A 24,406-nucleotide genomic window follows, 5' to 3' on the forward strand; every position below is an offset into this window, starting at 1 on the left:
GTTAAATGGAAGATGTTTGGAACCACCAAGACTCTTCCTAGAGCTGGCCGCCTCGCCAAACAGCAATTTGGGGAGAAGGGCCTTGGTCAGGGAGGTGACCAAGAACCTGATGGTCACGCTCCAGAGTTCCTTGGAGTTTGCCAAAAGGCACTTAAAGGACTCAGACCATTAGAAACAAGATTCTCTGGTCTGATGAAACGAAGATTGAACTCTTTGACCTGAATGCCAAGCGTCACTTCTGGAGGAAACCTGGCACCATCCCTACGGTGAGGCATGGTTGTGGCAGCATCATGCTTTGTAGATGTTTTTCAGTGGCAGGGACTGGGAGACTAGTCAGGATCGAGGGAAAGATGAACAGACCAAGGTACAGAGAGATCCTTGATGAAAACCTGCTCCAGAGCGCTCAGGACCTCAGACTGGGGCGAAGCTTCACCTTACAACAGGACAGTGCCTAAGCACACAGCCAAGACAATGCAGGAGTGGCTTCGGAACAAGTCTCTGCGTGTCCTTGAGTGGCCAAGCCAGAGCCCAGACTTTAACCCGACAAACATCTCAGGAGAGACCTGAAAATAGCTGTGCAACGATGCTCTCCATCCAACCTGACAGAGCTTGAGAGGATCTGCAGAGGAGAATGGGAGAATTACAATTTGGAATGTTTAAATAAAGCACTGTGAATGGCTTTATAACATGATAGGCCTAGTAATTATTTTTTGGCTGGTGAGAATTATTTTTTGGCTGGTGCCACCATCAGAAAAACTGTGACACCAGACCATTTTTTGGTCGCACTTATTTATTTCCGCGGCATCCACGCAATATAAACAATTTGTAGGCCTATCATGTTATAAAGTCATTCACAGTGCTTTATTAAAAAAGTGTAATAGTCTACAATGATGGTATTGAAGAAATAAGTTGTTTTATCTAATGATGTTGTGATTCAAAGTATTTTAATGTGCAACCTAATCCAGTGATTGTAATGCATTTTGGGTAGACAATTATACTGTTGTTATGTTTTACTGTTAAAATAGGGCTTCAGATAAAAAGATAATACCCAGTCATAGTAGCCATGTATTAATCTAGCAGTACATTTTAATGTCCAAAATAACGTTGCAGTTGTAGCCTACCGGCCAATGAGGCCTATGCGCATTTTGCGCGCTCCGTATCTCAAAGCCATGTCAAATATCTTTGTAAAATATATGGCATTGAGGAGTTTACCACATCAGTCACCAGTTTCATTGATAAGTGCATCGACGACGTCGTCCCCACAGTGACCGTGCATACATATCCCAACCAGAAGCCATGGATTACAGGCAACATCCGTGCAGAGCTAAAGGCTAGAGCTGCCGCTTTCAAGGAGCGGGACAGTAATCTGGATGTTTATAAGAAATCCCGCTACGCCCTCCGGCAAACCATCAAACAGGCAAAGCGTCAATACAGGACCAAGATCGAATCCTACTACACCAGCTCTGACGCTCGTTGGATGTGGCAGGGCTTGCAAACTATCACAGATTTCAAAGGGAATCCCAGCCGTGAGCTGTCCAGTGACACGAGCCTACCAGACGAGGTAAATATGCTCGCTTGGAGGCTAGCAACACTCAATCATGCATGAGAGCACCAGCTGTTCTGGACGACTGTGTGATCACGCTCTCCGTAGCCGATGTGAGTAAGATCTTTAAACAGGTCAACATTCACAAGGCCGCAGGACCAGACGGATTACCAGGACGCATACTCTGAGTATGCGCTGACTAGCTGGCAAGTGTCTTCACTGACATTTTCAACCTCTCCCTGACCCAGTCTGTAATACCCACGTTTCAAGCAGACCACCGTAGTCCCTGTGGTCAGGAACGCCAAGGTAACCTGGCTAAATGACTATCTCCCCGTAGCACTCACATCTGTTGCTATGAAAGGCTGGTCATGGCTCACATCAACACCATCATCCCAGACACACAGGACCAACTCCAATTCACATACCGCCCCAACAGATCCACAGACGACGTAATCTCTATTGCACTCCACACTGCCCTTTCCCACCTGGACTAAAGGAACACCTACGTGAGAATGCTGTTCATTGACTACAGCTCAGCGTTCAACACCATAGTGCCCTCCAAGCTCATCACTAAGCTAAGGACCCTGAGATTAAACACCTTCCTCTGCAACTGGATCCTGGACCTGCTGACGGGCCGCCTCCAGGTGGTGATGGTAGGCAACAACACATCCGCCACGCTGATCCTCAACACAGGGGAACCTCAGGGGTGCGTGCTTAGTACCCTCCTGTACTCCCTGTTCACTCACGACTGCGTGGTCGCACACGACTCCCAACACCATCATTAAGTTTGCAGACGACGCAACAGTGGTAGGCTTGATCATCAACAACGATGAGACGACCTACAGGGTGGAGGTCAGAGACCTGGCAGTGTGGTGCCAGGACAACAACCTCTCCCACAATGTCAGCAAGAAAAAGGAACTGATTGTGGACTACAGGAAACTGAGGGACAATCCCGCCATCATCCACATCGACGGGGCGGTAGTGGAGCAGGTCGAAAGCTTCAAGTTCCTCGGTGTCACCATCACTAAGTAATTATCATGGTCCACACACACCAACACAGTCGTGAAGAGGGCACAACAACGCCTTTTCCCCCTCAGGAGGCTGAAAAGATTTGGCATGGGCCCTCAGATCCTCAAAAAGTTAAACAGCTGCACCATTGAGAGCATCTTGACTGGCTGCATCACCACTTGGTATGGCAACTGCTTGGCATCCGACCGCAAGGCTACGGCCCAGTACATCACTGGGGCCAAGCTCCCTGCCATCCAGGACCTCTATACCAGGCGTTGTCAGAGAAAGGCCCTGAAAATTGTCAAAGACTCCAGCCACCCAAGTCATGGACTGTTCTCTCTGCTACCGCACGGCAAGCAGTACCAAATCTGGAACCAACAGTACCCTGAACAGTTTCTACCCCCAAGCCATAAGACTGCTAAATAGTTAGTCCGGGTAGCTATTGATTGACTATTTAACTATCTGCATATGACCCTTTTAGCACTAACTCTTTTAACTCATCACATACGCTGCTGTTACTGTTTATTATCTGTCCTGTTACCTAGTCACTTTATCCCTACCAATATTATTTATTTCTCTGCATTGTTGGGAAGGGCCCGCAAGTAAGCATTTCACTGTTAGTCTACATCTGTTGTTTAAGAATCATGTGACACATTTGATTTGATTTGATTACTTGCTATTGAGCTCATAGAGAGTTGGGAAATAAAAAGTATACCTACAGAAGGCTTAGAACATCCTCTCTCCATCTGTGACAACAGGACAGCAATTGGATTGAAAAATTGTATTCAATAAGAACACTTTTCTTCCTCCCGGGAAAGGAGAGACAGTGGCTCACTCGACACAGCAGCAGGCCCCAGCAAAACAGGGACGGACAGGCAGACAATTTCATTACAGGAATCATGAGGGTAATGTACTTTACTGTTTGACCAAATCATGGTTTTAGCCTCCTAAAAAATAGGACGTTTTGAGTGAGGTGAATGAATGTGCAGCCCGCACCGATGCGACCAATACATTTTTTTAATTGCACAGCCAAGTCACAAGGTCTCAAAATGTGGCTTAATGGTCACAGTCTAGAGTCTGCCTTGCAGGCTTCTCACTATAGGCATACTCTCTTTTGTTTTAGTTCAATGAATGTGTGTGTGTGAACGTGTGTGTGTGTTTGATGGATGGAGGTGAAAGGGGGATAGATTTGGGCTGAGTTAATGTTTCATAGTACGGAGGGTCTGTGTGCGTGGAGGTTAATCAGTGCTGGTTAATGTCTTCAGGAGGGTTGCTTGGGTTAAAGTGGTCTTCATGTTTTGCAGTACAGGCAGGACTCCAGCCGTCTGATCTGATGTTGGCTGCTGTTCCGTGTGGTAGTATTCTCCTCTGCTTAACCCTCTCTAAACCTGCATACATCTCCTGGAGAAACCTGATGATTGGAGACAACCACACACACCAGGGTTTCCGTTAGCTGGCAATTGCCGGCTTTTGGACAATTTTTTTTTTTTAAGCCGAAAAGTAGAACTGTTGCTGGTCAAAATGACCTGGAGAAAAGAAATAATGCTTTTTATTAATTGATGGAAATACCAGTCGATGCTAACACATTTCACCATCATGCTTATCGGTCTATAGGTTAATTTGTATAATTTTGTGGAATTAAATTGGCATGTGTATTTTCGTTAGTCATCATGTATCTTATTTATCCAACACAACTATCACACGCACAGCATACAGAGCCTATTTTGAGCAGGATTTATCCTGCAGCTCCTCAGATGATTGTTGCTGGAGTAAAACATGCTTTTATAAGGCCATTCATTGCTCAACAATCCTAAATGCAATCGCGCAAAAAAATTGTTTTGGGTCACAATTAAAAAGAGCTACTATTTTTATTTCTCAACTGGTAATTGAAACTGCGAGCTCTGATACAACTTTTCTATTTAGTGATTATTTTTGTGTTTTTTGTACTTTATTTTCACAATGTATCCACTATAATTTCTTATAACCGACAGGAACTTTTGAACATAAGATCAGCATTTACCCCAATTACGACTTCGACTCATCTGCCCTGGGCTCTTTCTGTAATTCCGACCCAATTTTCAGGGTATCCAAGAGGCAAGAGAGGGGGAATCCTGGCAGGATTAAGGCGAAGGGAAAACCGGCCACCTCTTCCCTATTCTATTGGCCAGTCACTTGATAATAAGATGGATGACCTTTGAACGCGGATTTGCTACCAACGGGACTTTCGTAACTGCAATATTCTCTGCTTTTCTGAAGCATGGCTTTTGGACAAGATACCCCCCATGGCTATCCAACTGGATGGATTCTCCATTCACCGAGCGGACAGGACAGTAGAGTCAGGACAATCGAGAGGGGGAGTTGTGTGCCTCTTCATCAACAACGACAATTGTTTTTTCTGTCTTGAGCGCAGTGGTAGTCTTGATGATTTTAATTCCTCATCATTAAGACACATGATGCCAAACTTCCATCAACATGTCTCCTTCGCCTCTAGGGGCGATAGTCCTAGACCAATGTTATTCTACCCACAAGCAAGCATACAAGGTGCTCCCTCGTCCACTATTCTGCAAATCAGATCATGACTCCGTACTCCTGCTTCCTGTTTACAAGCAGAAGCTCAAATAGGAAGTACCTGTGACTCGTGCCGTTATGAAATGGTGATCAGAATCAGAGATTATGCTACAGGGGTCAGTTTGCTAGCGCTGATTGGAATATGTTCAGAGACTCCCCCGATAACATCAACGAGCTAACCACCTTCACCGGCTTCATAAGGAAATGTATCGGTGACGTTGTCCCCACCGTGAAGGTTCGCTGCCTCCCCAATCAAAAGCCCTGGATTAAGACCAAGGTTGGTGCTACGCTAAAGGACCGGGCTACCGCACACTGGGCCATCGCAGACAACCCTGATACTACTGCTGAGAATTGGAACAAGTCCAGGAAGTCGCGCTACGAGCTCCGCAGCGTCATCAAACAAGCAAAAGGACAATATAGAAATAAAGTGGAATCATATTACACAGGCTCCATCGCATGTGGCAGGGGCTACAGTCCATTACGGATTACAAAAGAAGACCCAGCCATGATCTGCCCAACGGTGCCTCTCTACCAGACAAACTCAACACATTTTATGCACGCTTCGACAATAACAACACCATACTATGCGTGAGGGTCTCCACCAAACCAGAAGACTGGGTGATCTGGCAGACATATTCAGTCATTTTAAACCGCTCATTGTCCAACGGGTGTGCATGCTTTGTCCCCCCCCTATACTCCCTGTTCACCCACGACTGCGTGGCTATGCAACACCATCAAGTTTGCTGACGACACGATGGTGGTAGGCCTGATCACCGTCAACGATGAGACAGCCTACAGGGAGGAGGCCAGTGACCTGGCAGTGTGGTGCTGGGACAACAACCTCTCCCTCAACGACAGTAAGACCAAGGAGCTGATCGTGGACTACGGGGCTGCAGTGGAGTGGAGTGGGTCGAGAGCTTCAAGTTCCTCGGGGTCCAAATCACTAAGGACTTAAAATGGTCCATACATGCATAGTCGTGAAGAAGGCGCGACAGCGCCTCTTCCCCCTCAGGAGGTCGAAAAAGTTTGGCATGGGGCCTCAAATCCTCAAAAAGTTCTGCAGCTTCACCATTGAGAGCATCTCGACTAGCTGCATCACTGCTTGGTATGGCAACTGCACCGCCCTCGATCGCATGGCGCTACAGAGGGTGATGCAGACAGTCCAGTACAGCACTGGGCCGAGCTCCCTGCAATCCAGGAACTCTATATCAGGCGGTGTGAAAGGAAGGCCCGAAAAATCGTTAAGGACTCAAGCCACCCAAGCCATAGACTATTCTCTCTGCTTCCGCACGGAATGCGGTACCAGTGCACCAACAGGCTCCTGAACAGTTTCTATTCCCAATCCATAAGACTGCTAAATAGCTAACAAAATGGCTACACAGACTATCTGAGTTGACCCTTGTATTTATCTCTATGCACACTCTCCGGACTCTACACACTCACGCACAGTGACACTCCAACACACACATAACATGCACACACATTTATACTGACTACACACACACACACACACACACACACAATTGCATACAGTCTTCATTTACGCTGCTGCTACTCTGTTTATCATACATCCTGATGCCTAGTCACCTTAGCCCTATACATATCTACCTCTTATCACTCCAGTATCCCTGCACATTGTAAATATGGTATTGGAACTGACCCTGTATATAGCTTCTGACCCTGGAACTGACCCTGTATATAGCTTCTGACCCTGGAACTGACCCTGTATATAGCTTCTGACCCTGGAACTGACCCTGTATATAGCTTCTGACCCTGGAACTGACCCTGTATATAGCTTCTGACCCTGGAACTGACCCTGTATATAGCTTCTGACCCTGGAACTGACCCTGTATATAGCTTCTGACCCTGGAACTGACCCTGTATATAGCTTCTGACCCTGGAACTGACCCTGTATATAGCTTCTGACCCTGGAACTGACCCTGTATATAGCTTCTTACTTTCTCCCGTTGTCCTTATTTCTATTTCTTGTGTTTTTTGTGTGTTTTTTTTAATATTATGAGGCATGTCTTACCTTGCTTCAAAGTAGCCTATAGGCAAAATCCGACCATGGAAACGTGGGGGCAATTATTTAATAAAGACTTAATAGGCGGCGCGTGAGTTTTCATGTTGGGGAAGCTTGAAATTGTTCCTACCATGCTTTGGATAAAAGCGTCTGCTAAATGGCATATTATTATTATTATTTCTACCATTCTGCGTGCCAGTTATGATTTTCATATGCGCATTTTTTTGTGGAACAGATTCATTTCAATAATAACGTTTTCGTTTCTCAAAATCATTGTCACGTGGTTAATTATAAAATTCTGAATTAAAATGATAAAAATCTCAAAGTTAAAAGTCAACTAATGCGAGATCACCAGCCTCCACCATATGGACGCGTTGATACACCGTGATTCATTGATGGCTAAAGTAATTAGTGCATGGAACTCTTAGCCTATAGGCCAATGTAACACTGAGGATTTGTGATTATTGAGGGGGAGATTGTTGGAAAGATTTTTCAAATAGCTTATTGTGAGGAACTATAGTTAATATATAATTTACATTTAAATTATCATTCGCAATGGATATTAAAATAAAAACAGTTTCCTACATTTCTGCGCAGCAGGCCAGGTAATTCTATGCGTGCTCAGGTGTGCGCGCTCGTTCAACATTATCAGGACAGAGAAAACAGATACATGCTCATTGCTCACATGGAGCACTCCTAACAATGAAAAAATGTACAAATCTCGTAAATGATGGTTATGAAATAAACCAAAACTTGTTTCTCACAAGTATAGCGGGTTGTGAACTCCGCAAACAGCGTTTCCAGTCCGAGAATGAGAACGGTAAATGACTGTAATTAATACTTGCATTAACAGAAATTAATGTAACCAAATGACGGGAATTAACGTTACATTTACTACTGGTGACGTAATGGGGAATTTATGTAAAAAAATAAAATAAAAATGTATGAAAGGGCAAACAATTCACACAATGAAACAATGAATGCGCAAGAATTGGCGGGAGACAGCTGAGCCATTCTGGAGAGAGACTCGCCTATATCTTCACCACACACCCCTCCCCTTCTTGTCTCAAGATTTTAACTTATGCTCAAGACACATTATCTTCACATTTGTTATGCTTTTCACTGACAGCCGAAACTCAATAATTTAAAATAAACTAATGATCATCAATTCCTCTGTAGCTGTCATGCTTTCTGGTGAAGTATTTTGAAGTATTTTATTTCTGTATAGACAGGAGTAATTATATAATTTTGGCAAATTTATTTCCATTTACTTCCCTATTGGACTCACTGCTATGCCATTTCTCTCCTGTTCTATTGGTTTTCATATGAACCAGGGCCTAACATTTTATTTTGGGTCCACCAGCCACTGTGGAAGGTAGATGAAAATAATTACATTTTTTTTCTAAAACAAGAAATGTATTAGGAAGAAGTGATGTGGTATATTGCTGAATTTCATTAAATTTTTTGTGACCTCAAGTCTTTTTAATCAAAATATCAGGGCCTGTAACGGGGCTACTTGAGTCATGTCTGTGTACTCTTTGCTATCAGTTGAAGCAGCAGACTCAAACTAACATTTGAAAAACAACCGAGCTTGTGAACAAAACAATGTAAATAGCCAAGAAACATGAGGACAAAGTCAAATTAGACCAACTTTTGCCTGTGTGCAACGCCTCCAAATGAATCTCTCAGCACTTCGCACTTCACTCAGTGAGCTCAGCTCCCCTGCCAGGCAGTGTTGCTGCGAGAGGTGGGACATAGGATTATAATTTATTTGTGCAATTAGTAGCTGTGAAACAAAACAGCAGAAATACTTTGAAAACAGCTATTGCAGCATTTTTGTAACTCTAACTCTAATTTGCTTATGCTTGATTTTTGACCATTTTTATTCGCGAATTGAATGCTCGCACTGTAGAGCCCTGCAAATTGACCACCCGCCAAAGTGGGTGCTGAAATAGACATTCTTACTCGCCAATACCTAAATCTACCCGATTTTGGCGGGTGTTTATTTTATGCCCTGATCAACTTTCTTTCGTTGTCCAAAAGCCAAAGGCTGAATCCTACTCATATTAGCAACCCATCCTAGTTGTTGCATCTTTAGATTCCCACTCTTTCTAAGTTTCTAACAGAAATATTAATCTCTGTCATATATGGAACTTCTATCAGGTGCGCTGTTTAGAATGGTGTGTTTTCCCACAAATTGCATTTTGGCAAACGTTTGAAAATGACGTTTTATTGGCTGCTTCATTACATGAGTTGCATGTTCTGTTAAGATGCATTTCCGTAATCAAAATGTGATTTCTGTCATTCTGAGCACCGTGGGTGGATGCCCTAATGGGTTATGCACCCAATGCATATGGGTCCGGTAAATATCTCAAATGGCCGGTAAATGAAAATCTTCCCGGTCACATTGTAAGGCGTTACATTTTCCTAACAGAAACCCTGACACACACACACACACACACACACACACGTTATTGGAGGCTGAGACGTGGTGGTCCCGGGCCTGAGGAGGATGGGTGAGGGGCTGAGGGGGGGTTAGTAGGGGTGAGGGGTTTCCGGGGAGGGGGGGGATATATAGAGGGGTGAGGAATGGTGATGTTGTTAAGTCCTTATTGATCACTTTGATTGATTACCGATTGGACAGTCCTACGCCAATGGGGCTGGTCCACACACACACGCACAGAGCTATGTCTTACTATACTTGTGAGGACTATTCTCCTTAACCCTAACTCCTAAACCTAACCCCTAAGCCTAAAATTGCTTTTTTACAAGTGAGGACCGGCAAAATGTCCTCACTTCTTCTCTGAATTTTAGTTGGTTTACTATTCTTGTGAGGAGTTCTGGTACTCACAAGTATAGTAAAACGTGAACACACACACACACACCCACCCACCCATCCATCCTTTATTCTGTGTTGTTGATGATTAACTAGAGGCCATAAAAGCATATGTATTCCTGTGTAGACATGATAAATGTAACCCCACCATTAATTTATTGGCTCAGTAGTAAATGGAGGATAGCTTTGGGATATGGATAGCAATAGGGTAAGGGTAGCAATGTCTACCCCATTTTTTGAATTTTCAATTACAAGACTGGCTTGTAATAATGTTAGATTTGTATATAATTTAAGATGGCATCAGATGAAGTAGTGTAATTTAGTCAGTGTAGTCTGATTTTAACATTAATATCTGGTAATTGTGGATTGTTTTTTCAACAATATTGCATAGGTTATGAGCTGTGTTCTATTGTGTTTGAATGACCTGAGGAGTAGTCTTGGAGTTTCTGCAGTACATGATCTCTCGTTTTCCTTCCTTCTCCCTCTCGCTCTCTCTCTCTCTCTCAGGCACAAAGCACTCTTGTTCCTCTAGTGAATGTGTGCTGCCCACAGCCATTCAGCCTTTTGTGGGGTGAGGGGGGCCTCTCACCCCTCCTCCCTAGAGGTCACTAAGGGGCAGGGGCAGAGTTTATACCGGTTATGGGGTGTGTGTGTGTGTGTGTGTGTGTGTGTGTGTGTGTGTGTGTGTGTGTGTGAAATCAATAAAACAGCAGCAGCAACAACTTAACAGATAGAGGGCATGTGATGGGGGAGTAACATGAATATGAATGGAGCCTTCCCCTTTCCCCCCAGTATGAAAAGCTGTGTGTGTTAGAACAACGTGTGAGTCATCAGATTTCTGCTTGTTATTCTGGGTCAGTGGCAGGACAGGCCACCTACTGTGTGTGTGTGTGTGTATGCCTGTGTGTGTGCGGGTGTGTTTTTAATATGTGGTTGTGTGTTTGTGTACAGCAGGGGTCGGCAACAGGCAGCCATGGGCCAAAACCGGCCCGTAGTTTTTTGTTTTCAGCTATAAAAAAAATATTTAAAAAATATTTTAGGAAATCTGTTCCCAAGTATTCCCACGCTTAAAAAAAGAGACATATGATTGTGTCTTAATGTATTTAAGGTATGCAATTATTGTTATTTTCAAAGGCAGTCTCTTTTTGGGCCTAGGTGTGGTCAATTTGCGGTGTACAAATTCTAATTTTTATATTCCGGCCCCCTAACCATCCACTCCAACAAAAATCAGCCTGCGGTTGAATCTAGTTGCCTACCCCTGGCATGTGTGAGAATGTGTTGTTGATTTGGTCCAGCCCACTCGTTAATGGTACCATACACACACTCACTACTGTACTGCATACAACTCATATAAACACGAGACAATGATGAGTTTATTTTACGATTATGAAAAAGGATTTATAGTGATGATGATGATGATGATAATAAAAGGTATGATGATGACGGTGATGTCAATCCTTGTAGGTGCGTTCTCCAGTGGTGACGTGTCGTCAGGGGCGGGACCTGCTTCTATGAGTGGAGCTAACTCTGAGTTGCCACAGCAACAGCCGACGCCCTCCCTAGCTCCTCCCACCCCCTTCACTGCCACAGCCCCCATGACCAACACAGCATCCCCCCATGTGAGTACATACACACACCACACACACAGACTAGGCCTGTACTGAACAGAGTCAGATCAACGTTACTGTCAGAGACATACTAGTTAAATTAAGTTTAAATAGGTTTAGAAAAGGATGACAGAGGAGTTTTTAGGGCTGTGACAGTCTTGGAATTTTGGATGATGGTTATTGGGCAGCCAAATGCCCGCGGTCACTGTAAAAAAAAATAATATATATATAAAAATAAAAAAAAGAGACCACTGCACATTTTTCCTAAATCAGCATCTCTACATGTATGACAGCCATTCCATTCCAGTGTCTGTTGAATTCCAACACAGGCACACCTCATTCTACTGAATTAGGTACTGATTAGGTGTTCACCTGAACCAAATCTTATTTAATGAGGAAAAGTATAAAAACCACTGCTGTGGTCATCACTATTCTCTTGCAATAGGATCAGCTGGATGGTAAAAACAGTGCTAATAGTACCTCAAAAGTAATATTAATCAAAAAATAAATATTGACCATGCCAAAAGAGTTGAAAAGGAAAGTTTTGAGTGAGGAAAAGAAGGGTTCAATTCTGGCTTTACTGGCAGAGGGATACAGTGAGCGTCAGGTTGCTTTCATCCTTAAAATTTCAAAGACGGCGGTTCATAAGAACAAGGTCAAGCAGCAGACATTGGGGACAACAAAGCTACAGACCGGCAGAGGGCGAAAACGACTCTACTGACCGGGATGACCGCCAACTCATTCAAATGTCACTCAACAACTGTAGGATGACATCAAGTGACCTACAAAAATAATGGCAAACGGCAGCTGGGGTGAAGTGCACGGCGAGGACAGTTCGAAACAGGCTCCTAGGGGCAGGGCTGAAGTCGTGCAAAGCTAGAAAAAAGCCCTTCATCAATGAGAAGCAAAGAAGAGCCAGGCTGAGGGTTGCAAAAGACCATACGGATTGGACCGTAGAGGACTGGAGTAAGGTCATCTTCTCTGATGAGTCCAATTTTCAGCTTTGCCCAACACCTGGTCGTCTAATGGTTAGACAGAGACCTGGAGAGGCCTACAAGCCACAGCGTCTCACACCCACTGTGAAATGTGGTGGAGGATCGGTGATGATCTGGGGGTGCTTCAGCAAGGCTGGAATCGGGCAGATTTGTCTTTGTGAAGGACGCATGAATCAAGCCAGTACAAGGTTGTCCTGGAAGAAAACGTGCTTCCTTTTGCTCTGACATTGTTCCCCAACTCTGAGGATTGGTTTTTCCAGCAGGACAATGCGTCATGCCACACAGCCAGGTCAATCAAGGTGTGGATGGAGGACCACCAGATCAAGACCCTGTCATGGCCAGCCCAATCTCCAGACCTAAACCCCATTGAAAACTTCTGGAATGTGATCAAGAGGAAGATGGATGGTCACAAGCCATCAAACAAAGCCGAGCTGCTTGAATTTATGCGCCAGGAGTGGCATAAAGTCACCCAACATCAATGTGAAAGACTGGTGGAGAGCATGCCAAGACGCATGAAAGCAGTGATTGAAAATCAGGGTTATTCCACCAAATATTGATTTCTGAACTCTTCCTAAGTTAAAACATTAGTATTGTGTTGTTTAAAAATGAACATGAACTTATTTTCTTTGCATTATTCGAGGTCTGACAACACTGCATCTTTTTTGTTATTTTGACCAGTTGTCATTTTCTGCAAATAAATGCTCTAAATGACAATATTTTTATTTGGAATTTGGGAGAAATGTTGTCAGTAGTTTATAGAATAAAACAAAAATGTTATTTTTACCCAAACACATACCTATAAATAGTAAAACCAGAGAAACTGATAATTTTGCAGTGGTCTCTTAATTTTTTCCAGAGCTGTGTATATACTACCGTTCAAAAGTTTGGGGTCACTTAGAAATGTCCTTGTTTTCGAAAGAAAAGCAATTTTTTTGTTCATTAAAATAACATCAAATTGATCAGAAATACAGTGTAGACATTGTTAATGTTGTAAATGGCTATTGTAGCTGGAAACGGCTGATTTTTTTAATGGTATATCTACATAGGCGTACAGAGGCCCATTATCAGCAACCATCAGTCCTGTGTTCCAATGGCACGTTGTGTTTGCTAATCCAAGTTTATAATTTTAAAAGGCTAATTGATCATTAGAAAACCCTTTTGCAATTATGTTAGCACAGCTGAAAACTGTTGTGCTGATTTAAAGAAGCAATAAAACTGGCCTTCTTGAGACTAGTTGAGTATATGGAGCATCAGCAATTGTGGGTTCGATTACAGGCTCAAAATGGCCAGAAACAACTTTCTTCTGAAACTCGTCAGTCTATTCTTGTTCTGAGAAATGAAGGCTATTCCATGCGAGAAATTGACAAGAAACTGAAGATCTCGTACAACGCTGTGTACAGTCATGGTCAAACATTTTGAGAATTACACAAGTATGGGTCTTCACAAAGTTTGCTGCTTCAGTGTTTTTAGGTATTTTTGTCAGATGTTACTATGGTATACTGAAGTATAATTACAAGCATTCCATGTGTCAAAGGCTTTTATTGACAATTACATGAAGTTTATGCAAAGGGTCAATATTTGCAGTGTTGACCCTTCTTTTTCAAGACCTCTGCAATCCGCCCTGGCATGCTGTCAATTAACTTCTGGGCCACATCCTGGAAGCCCGTTCTTGCATAATCAATGCTTGGACTTTGTCAGAATTTATGGGTTTTTGTTTGTCCACCCGCCTCTTGAGGATTGACCACAAGTTCTCAATGGGATTAAGCCCGAGCCACTTAGTTATCACTTTTGCCTTATGGCAAGGTGCTCCATCATGCTGGAAAAGGCATTGTTCGTCACCAAACTGTTATTGGATGGTTGGGAGAAGTTGCTCTCGGAGGATGTGTTGGTACCATTCTTTATTCATGGCTGTGTTCTTAGGCAAAATTGTGAGTGAGCCCACTCCCTTGGCTGAGAAGCAACCCCACACATGAATGGTCTTAGGATGCTTTACTGTTGGCATGACACAGGACTGATGGTAGCGCTCACCTTGTCTTCTCCGGACAAGCTTTTTTCCAGATGCCCCAAACAATCGGAAAGGGGATTCATCAGAGAAAATGACTTTACCCCAGTCCTCAGCAGTCCAATCCCTGTACCTTTTGCAGAATATCAGTCTGTCCCTGATGTTTTTCCTGGAGAGAAGTGGCTTCCTCGCTGCCCTTCTTGACACCAGGCCATCCACCAAAAGTCTTTGCCTCACTGTGCATACAGATGCACTCGCACCTGCCTGCTGCCATTCCTGAGAAAGCTGTGCACTGGCGGTGCCCCGATCCCGCAGCTGAATCAACTTTAGGAGACGGTCCTGGCGCTTGCTGGACAATCTTGGGCGCCCTGAAGCCTTCTTCACAACAATTGAACCTCTCTCCTTGAATATCTTGATGATCCGATAAATGGTTGATTTAGGTGCAATCTTACTAGCAGCAATATCCTTGCCTGTGAAGCCCTTTTTGTGCAAAGCAATGATGACTGCACGTGTTTCCTTGCAGGTAACCATGGATAACAGGAAGAACAATGATATCAAGCACCACCCTCCTTTTAAAGCTTCCATTCTGTTATTCTAACTCAATCAGGATGACAGAGTGATCTCCAGCCTTGTCCTCGTCAACACTCTCACCTGTGTTAACGAGAGAACCACTGACATGATGTCAGCTGGTCCTTTTGTGGCAAGGCTGAAATGCAGTGGAAATGTTTTTTGGGGATTAAGTTTATTTTCATGGCAAAGAGGGACTTTGCAATTAATTGCAATTCATCTGATCACTCTTCATAACATTCTGGAATATATGCAAATTGCCATCATAAAAACTGAGGCAGCAGACTGTGAAAATTTATATTTGTGTCATTCTCAAAACTTTTGACCATGACTGTACTCTACTCCCTTCACAGAACAGCGCAAACTGGCTCTAACCAGAATAGAAAGAGGAGTGGGAGGCCCCGGTGCACAACTGAGCAAGAGGACAAATACATTAGTGTCTAGTTTGAAAAACAGACGCCTCACAGGTCCTCAACTGGCAGCTTCATTAAATAGTACCCGCAAAACACCAGTCGCAACGTCAACAGTGAAGAGGCGACTCCGGGATGCTGACCTTCTAGGCAGGGTTGCAAAGAAAAAGCCATATCTCAGACTGCCCATCTTAATCTTTTCTTTTTATTGGCCAGTCTGAGATATGTGTTTTTCTTTGCAACTCTGCCTAGAAGGTCAGCATCCCGGAGTCGCCTCTTCACTGTTGACGTTGAGACTGGTGTTTTGCGGGTACTATTTAATGAAGCTGCCAGTTGAGGACCTGTGAGGTAGCTGTTTCTCAAACTAGACACTCTAATGTATTTGTCCTCTTGCTCAGTTGTGCACCGGGCCTCCCACTCCTCTTTCTATTCTGGTTAGAGACAGTTTGCGCTGTTCTTTGAAGGGAGTAGTACACAGCGTTGTACGAGATCTTCAGTTTCTTGGCAATTTCTCGCATGGAATAGCCTTCATTTCTCAGAACAAGAATAGACTGACGAGTTTCAGAAGAAAGTTATTTGTTTCTGGCCATTTTGAGCCTGTAATCGAACCCACAATTGCTGATGCTCCATATACTCAACTAGTCTCAAGAAGGCCAGTTTTATTGCTTCTTTAATCAGCACAACAGTTTTCAGCTGTGCTAACATAATTGCAAACGGGTTTTCTAATAATCAATTAGCCTTTTAAAATGATAAACTTGGATTAGCAAACACAACGTGCCATTGGAACACAGGACTGATGGTTGCTGATAATGGGCCTCTGTACGCCTATGTAGATATTCCTTAAAAAATCAGCCATTTACAACATTAACAATGTCTACACTGTATTTCTGATCAATTTGATGTTATTTTAATGGACAAAAAAAATTGCTTTTCTTTCGAAAACAAGGACATTTCTAAGTGACCCCAAACTTTTGAACGGTAGTGTGTGAGTGTGTGTGTGTATATACATACAGTGGGTAGAACAAGTATTTGATACACTGCCGATTTTGCAGGTTTTCCTACTTACAAAGCATGTAGAGGTCTGTAATTTTTATCATAGGTACACTTCAACTGTGAGAGACGGAATCTAAAACAAAAATCCAGAAAATCACATTGTATGATTTTTAAGTAATTAATTTGCATTTTATTGCATGACATAAGTATTTGATACATCAGAAAAGCAGAACTTAATATTTGGTACAGAAACCTTTGTTTGCAATTACAGAGATCATACGTTTCCTGTAGGTCTTGACCAGGTTTGCACACACTGCAGCAGAGATTTTGGCCCACTCCTCCATACAGACCTTCTCCAGATCCTTCAGGTTTTGGGGCTGTCGTTGGGCAATACGGACTTTCAGCTCCCTCCAAAGATGTTCTATTGGGTTCAGGTCTGGAGACTGGCTAGGCCACTCCAGGACCTTGAGATGCTTCTTACGGAGCCACTCCTTAGTTGCCCTGGCTGTGTGTTTCGGGTCGTTGTCATGCTGGAAGACCCAGCCACGACCCATCTTCAATGCTCTTACTGAGGGAAGGAGGTTGTTGGCCAAGATCTTGCGATACATGGCCCCATCCATCCTCCCCTCAATACGGTGCAGTCGTCCTGTCCCCTTTGCAGAAAAGCATCCCCAAAGAATGATGTTTCTACCTCCATGCTTCACGGTTGGGATGGTGTTCTTGGGGTTGTACTCATCCTTCTTCTTCCTCCAAACATGGCGAGTTGAGTTTAGACCAAAAAGCTCAATTTTTGTCTCATCAGACCACATGACCTTCTCCCATTCCTCCTCTGGATCATCCAGATGGTCATTGGCAAACTTCAGACGGGCCTGGACATGCGCTGGCTTGAGCAGGGGGACCTTGCGTGCGCTGCAGGATTTTAATCCATGACGGCGTAGTGTGTTACTAATGGTTTTCTTTGAGACTGTGGACCCAGCTCTCTTCAGGTCATTGACCAGGTCCTGCCGTGTAGTTCTGGGCTGATCCCTCACCTTCCTCATGATCATTGATGCCCCACGAGGTGAGATCTTGCATGGAGCCCCAGACCGAGGGTGATTGACCGTCATCTTGAACTTCTTCCATTTTCTAATAATTGCGCCAACAGTTGTTGCCTTCTCACCAAGCTGCTTGCCTATTGTCCTGTAGCCCATCCCAGCCTTGTGCAGGTCTACAATTTTATCCCTGATGTCCTTACACAGCTCTCTGGTCTTGGCCATTGTGGAGAGGTTGGAGTCTGTTTGATTGAGTGTGTGGACAGGTGTCTTTTATACAGGTAACGAGTTCAAACAGGTGCAGTTAATACAGGTAATGAGTGGAGAACAGGAGGGCTTCTTAAAGAAAAACTAACAGGTCTGTGAGAGCCGGAATTCTTACTGGTTGGTAAGTGATCAAATACTTATGTCATGCAATAAAATGCAAAGTAATTACTTAAAAATCATACAATGTGATTTTCTGGATTTTTGTTTTAGATTCTGTCTCTCACAGTTGAAGTGTACCTATGATAAAAATTACAGACCTCTACATGCTTTGTAAGTAGGAAAACCTGCAAAATCGGCAGTGTATCAAATACTTGTTCTCCCCACTGTATGCTATGTGCATAATAGCAAAGTTACCCAGCATATTGGTGTTGAGAACAATGCGGCGGAGTTAGGAGACGAGAAAACAGCCCTTGCCTTAATTGTCTAAGAAAAGTGAGGAGAGGAAACCCCAACTTAATTAGGTCTATAATCAACAGCCTAACTGTTACATGTGCCTGGCTTTATAAATTGAAATGTGATTAAAACACATAGGATGTGTCTATATATGGAACAACACACGTTTTTCCACCAATCGATTGGTCGAAAGAACAGATGGCTCTCGGTCGACCAAGATTTTGTTTAGTTGGACAGCCCTCGTTTTTTTCTAAACACATTTTCTCCACTCCTGACTGCTGCTGCAGGGAGGGGAGGCATTTCCTTGGCAACCAAAGACTTGTTTGCTACAACACCTTGCTTGTTTCAGCAAGGAGCAACAAAGTTTCATCAAGTTATACAGTCCATGTTACTGTAGAGTCCATGTTAAGGCAGAAACGGACTCAACCGCACGATTGCCTTCAGTCAGCTGTTCTTTCCACACACACCTAAAAACAAAATATATACTTGATTATTTTTACGGTTATGAAGGCGATTCTATTTTCATGACTGTCTTCATCCATAATTGTCGTTTACACAGTTATACTGTACCGGTAATTGTGCCAGCCCTAAGTTTTTTATGGGCTCATGTTTCATATCGTTCCATAGAACATCATGAACCACTCCAGCTACGCCCCCCATCTCTGACCCCTGAACTCTTAGCCCGTCCACCTTCCAAATGAGCAGGGGCTTCTATTTTCCACCTCTCTTCTTTTTCTCTTTCTATTTGCCCAGTTGTCCCCCTCTCTGCCCCTTCCCCCCCTCCCTTCTCTGTCTCCTCTACTGTGATGTGATCTGACAGGCACCATGGAGGAGAAGGGGGGTGGGGGGCGGTCATACTCTAATTCCACCAATCACCCTCCAACTCCAACTCCCACCCCCCACATACACACTCCCTGACCCCCACCTCCCATACATAGTTGAGCGGAGAGGGGGCCCAGGGAAGCAGGATATCACGCCTATTTACTACATATAGAGGACTTGGAGCTACTCCAAGCACAGTGTGTGTGCGTGCGTTGCAAATTGAAATAAGGAAGTGGGTGTGTGTGCGTCTCCCCTTATGTTACCAACTCCATCCAGTCATCCTACATGTATTGTAACTGAGTCTCTCTTTCTCCCCTGTAGGTGAGTGGGTTACCAGGTCCAGTGTTCAACATGGCTCCCTCCCACATGTTTGGAAACCGACTCAACCCCAACTCTGCCATGGCTGCTCTCATCGCACAGTCTCAGGCTTCCCCCGCAGGTTGGCACCAACGTGTGTGTGAGTGTGTGTGTGCGTGTGTGTGTGTTTGATCATGGATAGATCACGCTCCATGGTCTACAGAGGGTTCAGAGATCACAACACCCACTGACCCACTGCTCAGGTTACATCACACACTCACATGCATACACACATACAGCACTTAGTGAGTGGGTGGTGAAGGTGGTGTGCTTGTGGAGGTCGTGAGGAAAAAGGGGTGAGGAGAGGGAGAAAAGGGGGAGGAGCGGGATGAAGGCAGAGGAGCGGGAGGAACGGGGAGGAGCGGGAGGAACGGGGAGGAGCGGGAGAAAAGGGAGAGGAGCGGGAGGAAGGGGGAGGAGCGGGAGAAAAGGGGGAGGAGTGGGAGAAAGGGGGGAGGAAGGGGGAGGAGTGGGAGAAAGGGGGAGGGGCGGGCGGGATGAAGGGGGAGGGGTGGGTGAAAAGGGGGAGGAGCTGGCTGAAGGGGGGGGGAAGGGGGAGGGGCGGAATGAAGGGGGAGGGGCGGGATGAAGGGAGAGGAGTGGGAGAAAAGGGGGAGGGGTGGGATGATGAAGGGAGAGGAGTGGGAGAAAAGGGGGAGGGGCGGGAATAAGGGAGAGGAGTGGGAGGAAAGGGGGGGGAGCGGGCTGAAGGGGGAGGAGCAGGAGAAAAGTGGGGAATAAAGTGTTTCCTGGTGTTTCAGTACCACCTGCAGCCATTGGTCCTCCCTTATCTCTAGGGGTTAACCATATTGCAACTGACCGTGGGCGTGTTTGTGCTTTTGAATGACGGGCTGCTGGTAGAAGTATGGAAAGGGTTCAAAATAAAGGAAAAGAAAAGAGGGGAAGGGGGTAAAATCGGAGTTAAGATTGACTTTCTTAAGTGGAGGCGAGTGCATGCTGGTGTGTGTGTGTGCATGCTGGTGTGTGTGTGTGCATGCTGGTGTGTGTGTGTGCATGCTGGTGTGTGTGTGTGTGTGTGCATGCTGGTGTGTGTGTGTGTGCATGCTGGTGTGTGTGTGTGCATGCTGGTGTGTGTGTGTGATTTATTACTCTGGCAGAGGAAAATGAAAAGAGACGTCTGGCCTGGAGGGAGAAGAGAGAGATGGCGAGAGAAAGTGTGTGTGAGAGAGAGAGAGAGAGAGAGACGCAATCACAGTGTGGTAAGTGTGTTGTTTACTGTTTGTGTGTGTGTATAGATCAGGAGGTAGGAGATGGAAACAGCATTGGAGCTCCGGGCTTCTCCAGACGAGTCTCTCCCAAGACCACCCTCTGTCCGCGGTAAGTACACACACACATTTTTCCCTTTTACCCAGTGAGCACACACACACTCCCCCTATTACCAGTGAGCCCTTATTTACATTCCACACAAAAAAATCTCTGCCCATCCCCCTCTCCTCTCCTCTCCTCTCTTCTCTTCCCCTCTGCTGGCCTCTTATGTGTGTGGGTTTCTCTCTCTCCCTCCCACAAACACTCTTTCTGGTCTCTTTCCCTCTCTCTCCCCCCCCCCATAAAGGCGTTTCTATCTCTCCCTCCACCTAAATGCGTTTCTATCTCTCCCCTCCAAAGACGTTTCTATCCCCCCCCCCCCCCCCGAAAGGCGTTTCCATCTCTCCTCCCCCTGCAGGCGTTTCCATCTCTCCTCCCCCTGCAGGCGTTTCCATCTCTCCTCCCCCTGCAGGCGTTTCCATCTCTCCTCCCCCTGCAGGCGTTTCCATCTCTCCTCCCCCTGCAGGTGTTTCCATCTCTCCTCTCCCTGCAGGTGTTTCCATCTCTCCTCCCCCTGCAGGCGTTTCCATCTCTCCTCTCCCTGCAGGTGTTTCCATCTCTCCTCTCCCTGCAGGTGTTTCCATCTCTCCTCCCCCTGCAGGTGTTTCCATCTCTCCTCTCCCTGCAGGTGTTTCCATCTCTCCTCCCCCTACAGGTGTTTCCATCTCTCCTCTCCCTGCAGGTGTTTCCATCTCTCCTCCCCCTGCAGGCGTTTCCATCTCTCCTCCCCCTGCAGGTGTTTCCATCTCTCCTCCCCCTGCAGGCGTTTCCATCTCTCCTCCCCCTACAGGTGTTTCCATCTCTCCTCCCCCTACAGGTGTTTCCATCTCTCCTCCCCCTACAGGTGTTTCCATCTCTCCTCCCCCTGCAGGCGTTTCCATCTCTCCTCCCCCTGCAGGCGTTTCCATCTCTCCTCCCCCTACAGGTGTTTCCATCTCTCCTCCCCCTACAGGTGTTTCCATCTCTCCTCCCCCTGCAGGCGTTTCCATCTCTCCTCCCCCTGCAGGCGTTTCCATCTCTCCTCCCCCTGCAGGTGTTTCCATCTCTCCTCCCCCTACAGGTGTTTCCATCTCTCCTCCCCCTGCAGGCGTTTCCATCTCTCCTCTCCCTGCAGGTGTTTCCATCTCTCCTCTGTGATGGTGGGAAAGGTCCTTCAGCTCTGGGCTTGCGTTTCTTTTTGCTCGTTTATCTTTTTACAAAGATAGTTTGCCTTTTTCTCTGTTTTTATGGTGAATAGCGTGTGTTTAAAGGGGTGTCCACATACCCTGTGTATATATAGTGTAAGTTGGCTTTATTCAGTGCCAAAAATATATTTCTAAAACAATAGGACTCTGTATGATGTGGGTCTTTACCGTCTTATGTGGACAGTGGCTTCACTCCTGCTGTGTATTCACTTGTGTGTTCTTCTCTTGACATCACTTTTCCGAACGCTTTACTTCTTAGGTCAAATTCAGATTAAATATACATTTCTCCCACAATGCAAATGAAAAGTGAAATGTCATATTGGGATTTTTTGTTGGAAGGATGAAACAAATCAGAATGTTATCAGCAACCTAATTCTGCTATCTTCCCTTTGCTCCATAAGGGGGAGAACATTTACTAGCTGAATTTTCCAATAAGTTGTTTGGTTTCGTTGTGTGTAGTTCTCTCTTTTTCCTCCCCATCTTATTTCTCTCTTTCACTCATCAGTCTAAACTCAGTGATTTACTGCACCGTGGGTGCCCACCACACACCTCTCTCTCTCTCTCTCTCCCCCCTTTTCAATAGCTCACACTTTAAGGACAAATTGATGTTATGTTTGGTTGTTAATATCCTTTTCTCTCTCCCCCCCAACCCTCCTCTCTCACCCACCCCTCCCGCTCTCCCTCCAGTTCTCCTCTAGGTGGGCTGCAGATCCGGTATGACCCAGCAGGGTCGTTGGGGTCAGGGTTGGGTTTGGGGGGGCTAGGGTCAGGTCAGGGAGGTGGAGGAGACACAGCACCCCCGGTGGCCACCTCTATAGAACAGCTGCTGGAGAGACAGTGGAGCGACGGACAACAGTTCCTACTGCAGCAAGGAGCACAGGGAGATGGTGAGCTCACACACACGTACATTACTTTATTCATCAAATATAATCTACTCGCCTATCATTGCATTGTTTGGATACTTAAATTGTATTGGTTTAATATAGTGCCCCCCCCCATCCCGTCCCCCCGTCACTCCTTCCCTCTCTCCTACTCTCTCCCTCTCCTCTCTCCCTCTCTCTCTGTGGTAGTGTTGGGGATGTTGAAGTCCCTCCACCAGCTGCAGCAGGAGAACAGGCGTCTAGAGGACCAGATTAAAACTCTCACCATGAAGAAAGAACGACTGCAGCTCCTGTCAGCTCAGCTGTCTGTGCCTTTCACTCCTACTGCTGCTGCCCAAGGTACACACACTCCTATTACCGCCTCACCCTAACAAACACGCATACAAACTGTCACTCTCATTGCCTGCCTGTGTGATGTTGTGTGTTACAGATGTGAAGAGTGACTCCTCTCTACCCATACCTGCTCAGGTAAGGCAGTTGAAGCTCCAGCACATAGTGAGTGAACCCAGCTAGCACACTAGTTGTTATACTCTCATTACAGAGGGCTGTTGGAATGGTAAGAGATTGCATAGGAGATACTGGTTAACAAAGTTCTCTCTCTCTCTCTCTCTCTCTCTCAGGATAGCGTGTCGTGTGGTCGTAGTAGTGGTGGATCTACCTCTTCTCTGTCCACCCCCCCCTCCGTCTCTCACAGCCCCCCCCAGCCACCTCAGCTCAACGGGGTTGCCATGGGAACCATGATGCTGGGAGGGGGAGCGGGGCTAGGGATGGGGGGGGTAGTGGGGGTTCTGAACGGAGTCATACAGACTACCTCCAGCCCTCACACATACACTCACACACACACCTCTGCACCGGGAACCAGCGCCACTCTGCCCATCTCCAGCTCCATTAACAACAGGTAGGTACACTACATACGTCTGTCTGAGTCTGTCTGCCTGGCTACCTGGTAGTCTGTCTTTCTGTCTGCCTGTCCTTCCATTGATTGAAATGTCTGTCTGTTTTTGGCTTCAAATTGATTCCCTTATACTTTCTCCTGCAGCTCAGCTACTGCTAAAAGCAGGGGAGAGAGTGTATGTGTGTTGTAGTTTTCTAACTGTGTGTGTATATGTCTGTGTGTTTTCAGGTTGGGTGCCTTGTCTGAGCAGCAGAGGCTCTTACTGCACCAGCACCAACTACAACAGCTACTGTCTTCACAGCCCTCTGCGGTAAACACATACACACACACACACCTAGCACCACTGTACTAAACACAGCAGGCTTATTTATCAGAGTTCCAAGGTCACATGATTAATTCTCCCTTCCTCCCCTCCCTCTCTCTCTTCCTCCCCTCCCTCTCTCTCTTCCTCCCCTCCCTCTCTCTCTTCCTCCCCCTCCCTCTCTTTCTTCCTCCCCCTCCCTCTCTTTCTTCCTCCCCCTCCCCCTCTCCCTCTCTCTCTTCCTCCCCCTCCCCCTCTCTCTCTTCCTCCCCCTCTCTCTCTTCCTCCCCCTCTCTCTCTTCCTCCCCCTCTCTCTCTTCCTCCCCCTCCCCCTCTCTCTCTTCCTCCCCCTCTCTCTCTTCCTCCCCCTCCCCCTCTCTCTCTTCCTCCCCCTCCC

The 24,406-nt window shown here is 45.7% G+C and overlaps 1 protein-coding gene across 3 annotated transcripts in view; it reads left to right on the plus strand.

Moving 5' to 3' along the window:
• The window catches only part of mllt10 (MLLT10 histone lysine methyltransferase DOT1L cofactor), a 62,207-nt gene that overhangs the window by 35,960 nt on the left and 1,841 nt on the right, over positions 1 to 24,406 (plus strand). For 2 of the 3 annotated variants that reach the window (XM_084152173.1, XM_084152174.1), the window contains 8 exons: positions 11,443 to 11,597; positions 19,387 to 19,504; positions 20,679 to 20,760; positions 22,620 to 22,819; positions 23,003 to 23,152; positions 23,244 to 23,281; positions 23,434 to 23,711; positions 23,937 to 24,018. In XM_084152173.1, the coding sequence (XP_084008299.1) occupies positions 11,443 to 11,597; positions 19,387 to 19,504; positions 20,679 to 20,760; positions 22,620 to 22,819; positions 23,003 to 23,152; positions 23,244 to 23,281; positions 23,434 to 23,711; positions 23,937 to 24,018 (1,103 nt within the window). Of the gene's footprint in view, positions 1 to 11,442; positions 11,598 to 19,386; positions 19,505 to 20,678; positions 20,761 to 22,619; positions 22,820 to 23,002; positions 23,153 to 23,243; positions 23,309 to 23,433; positions 23,712 to 23,936; positions 24,019 to 24,406 lie in introns of all 3 variants that reach the window. The other variant, XM_084152172.1, reaches the window with a different exon arrangement.

Source organism: Coregonus lavaretus (genome assembly GCF_964263955.1).
Source record: "Coregonus lavaretus genome assembly, chromosome: 34".
NCBI classification, from domain to species: domain Eukaryota; kingdom Metazoa; phylum Chordata; class Actinopteri; order Salmoniformes; family Salmonidae; genus Coregonus; species Coregonus lavaretus.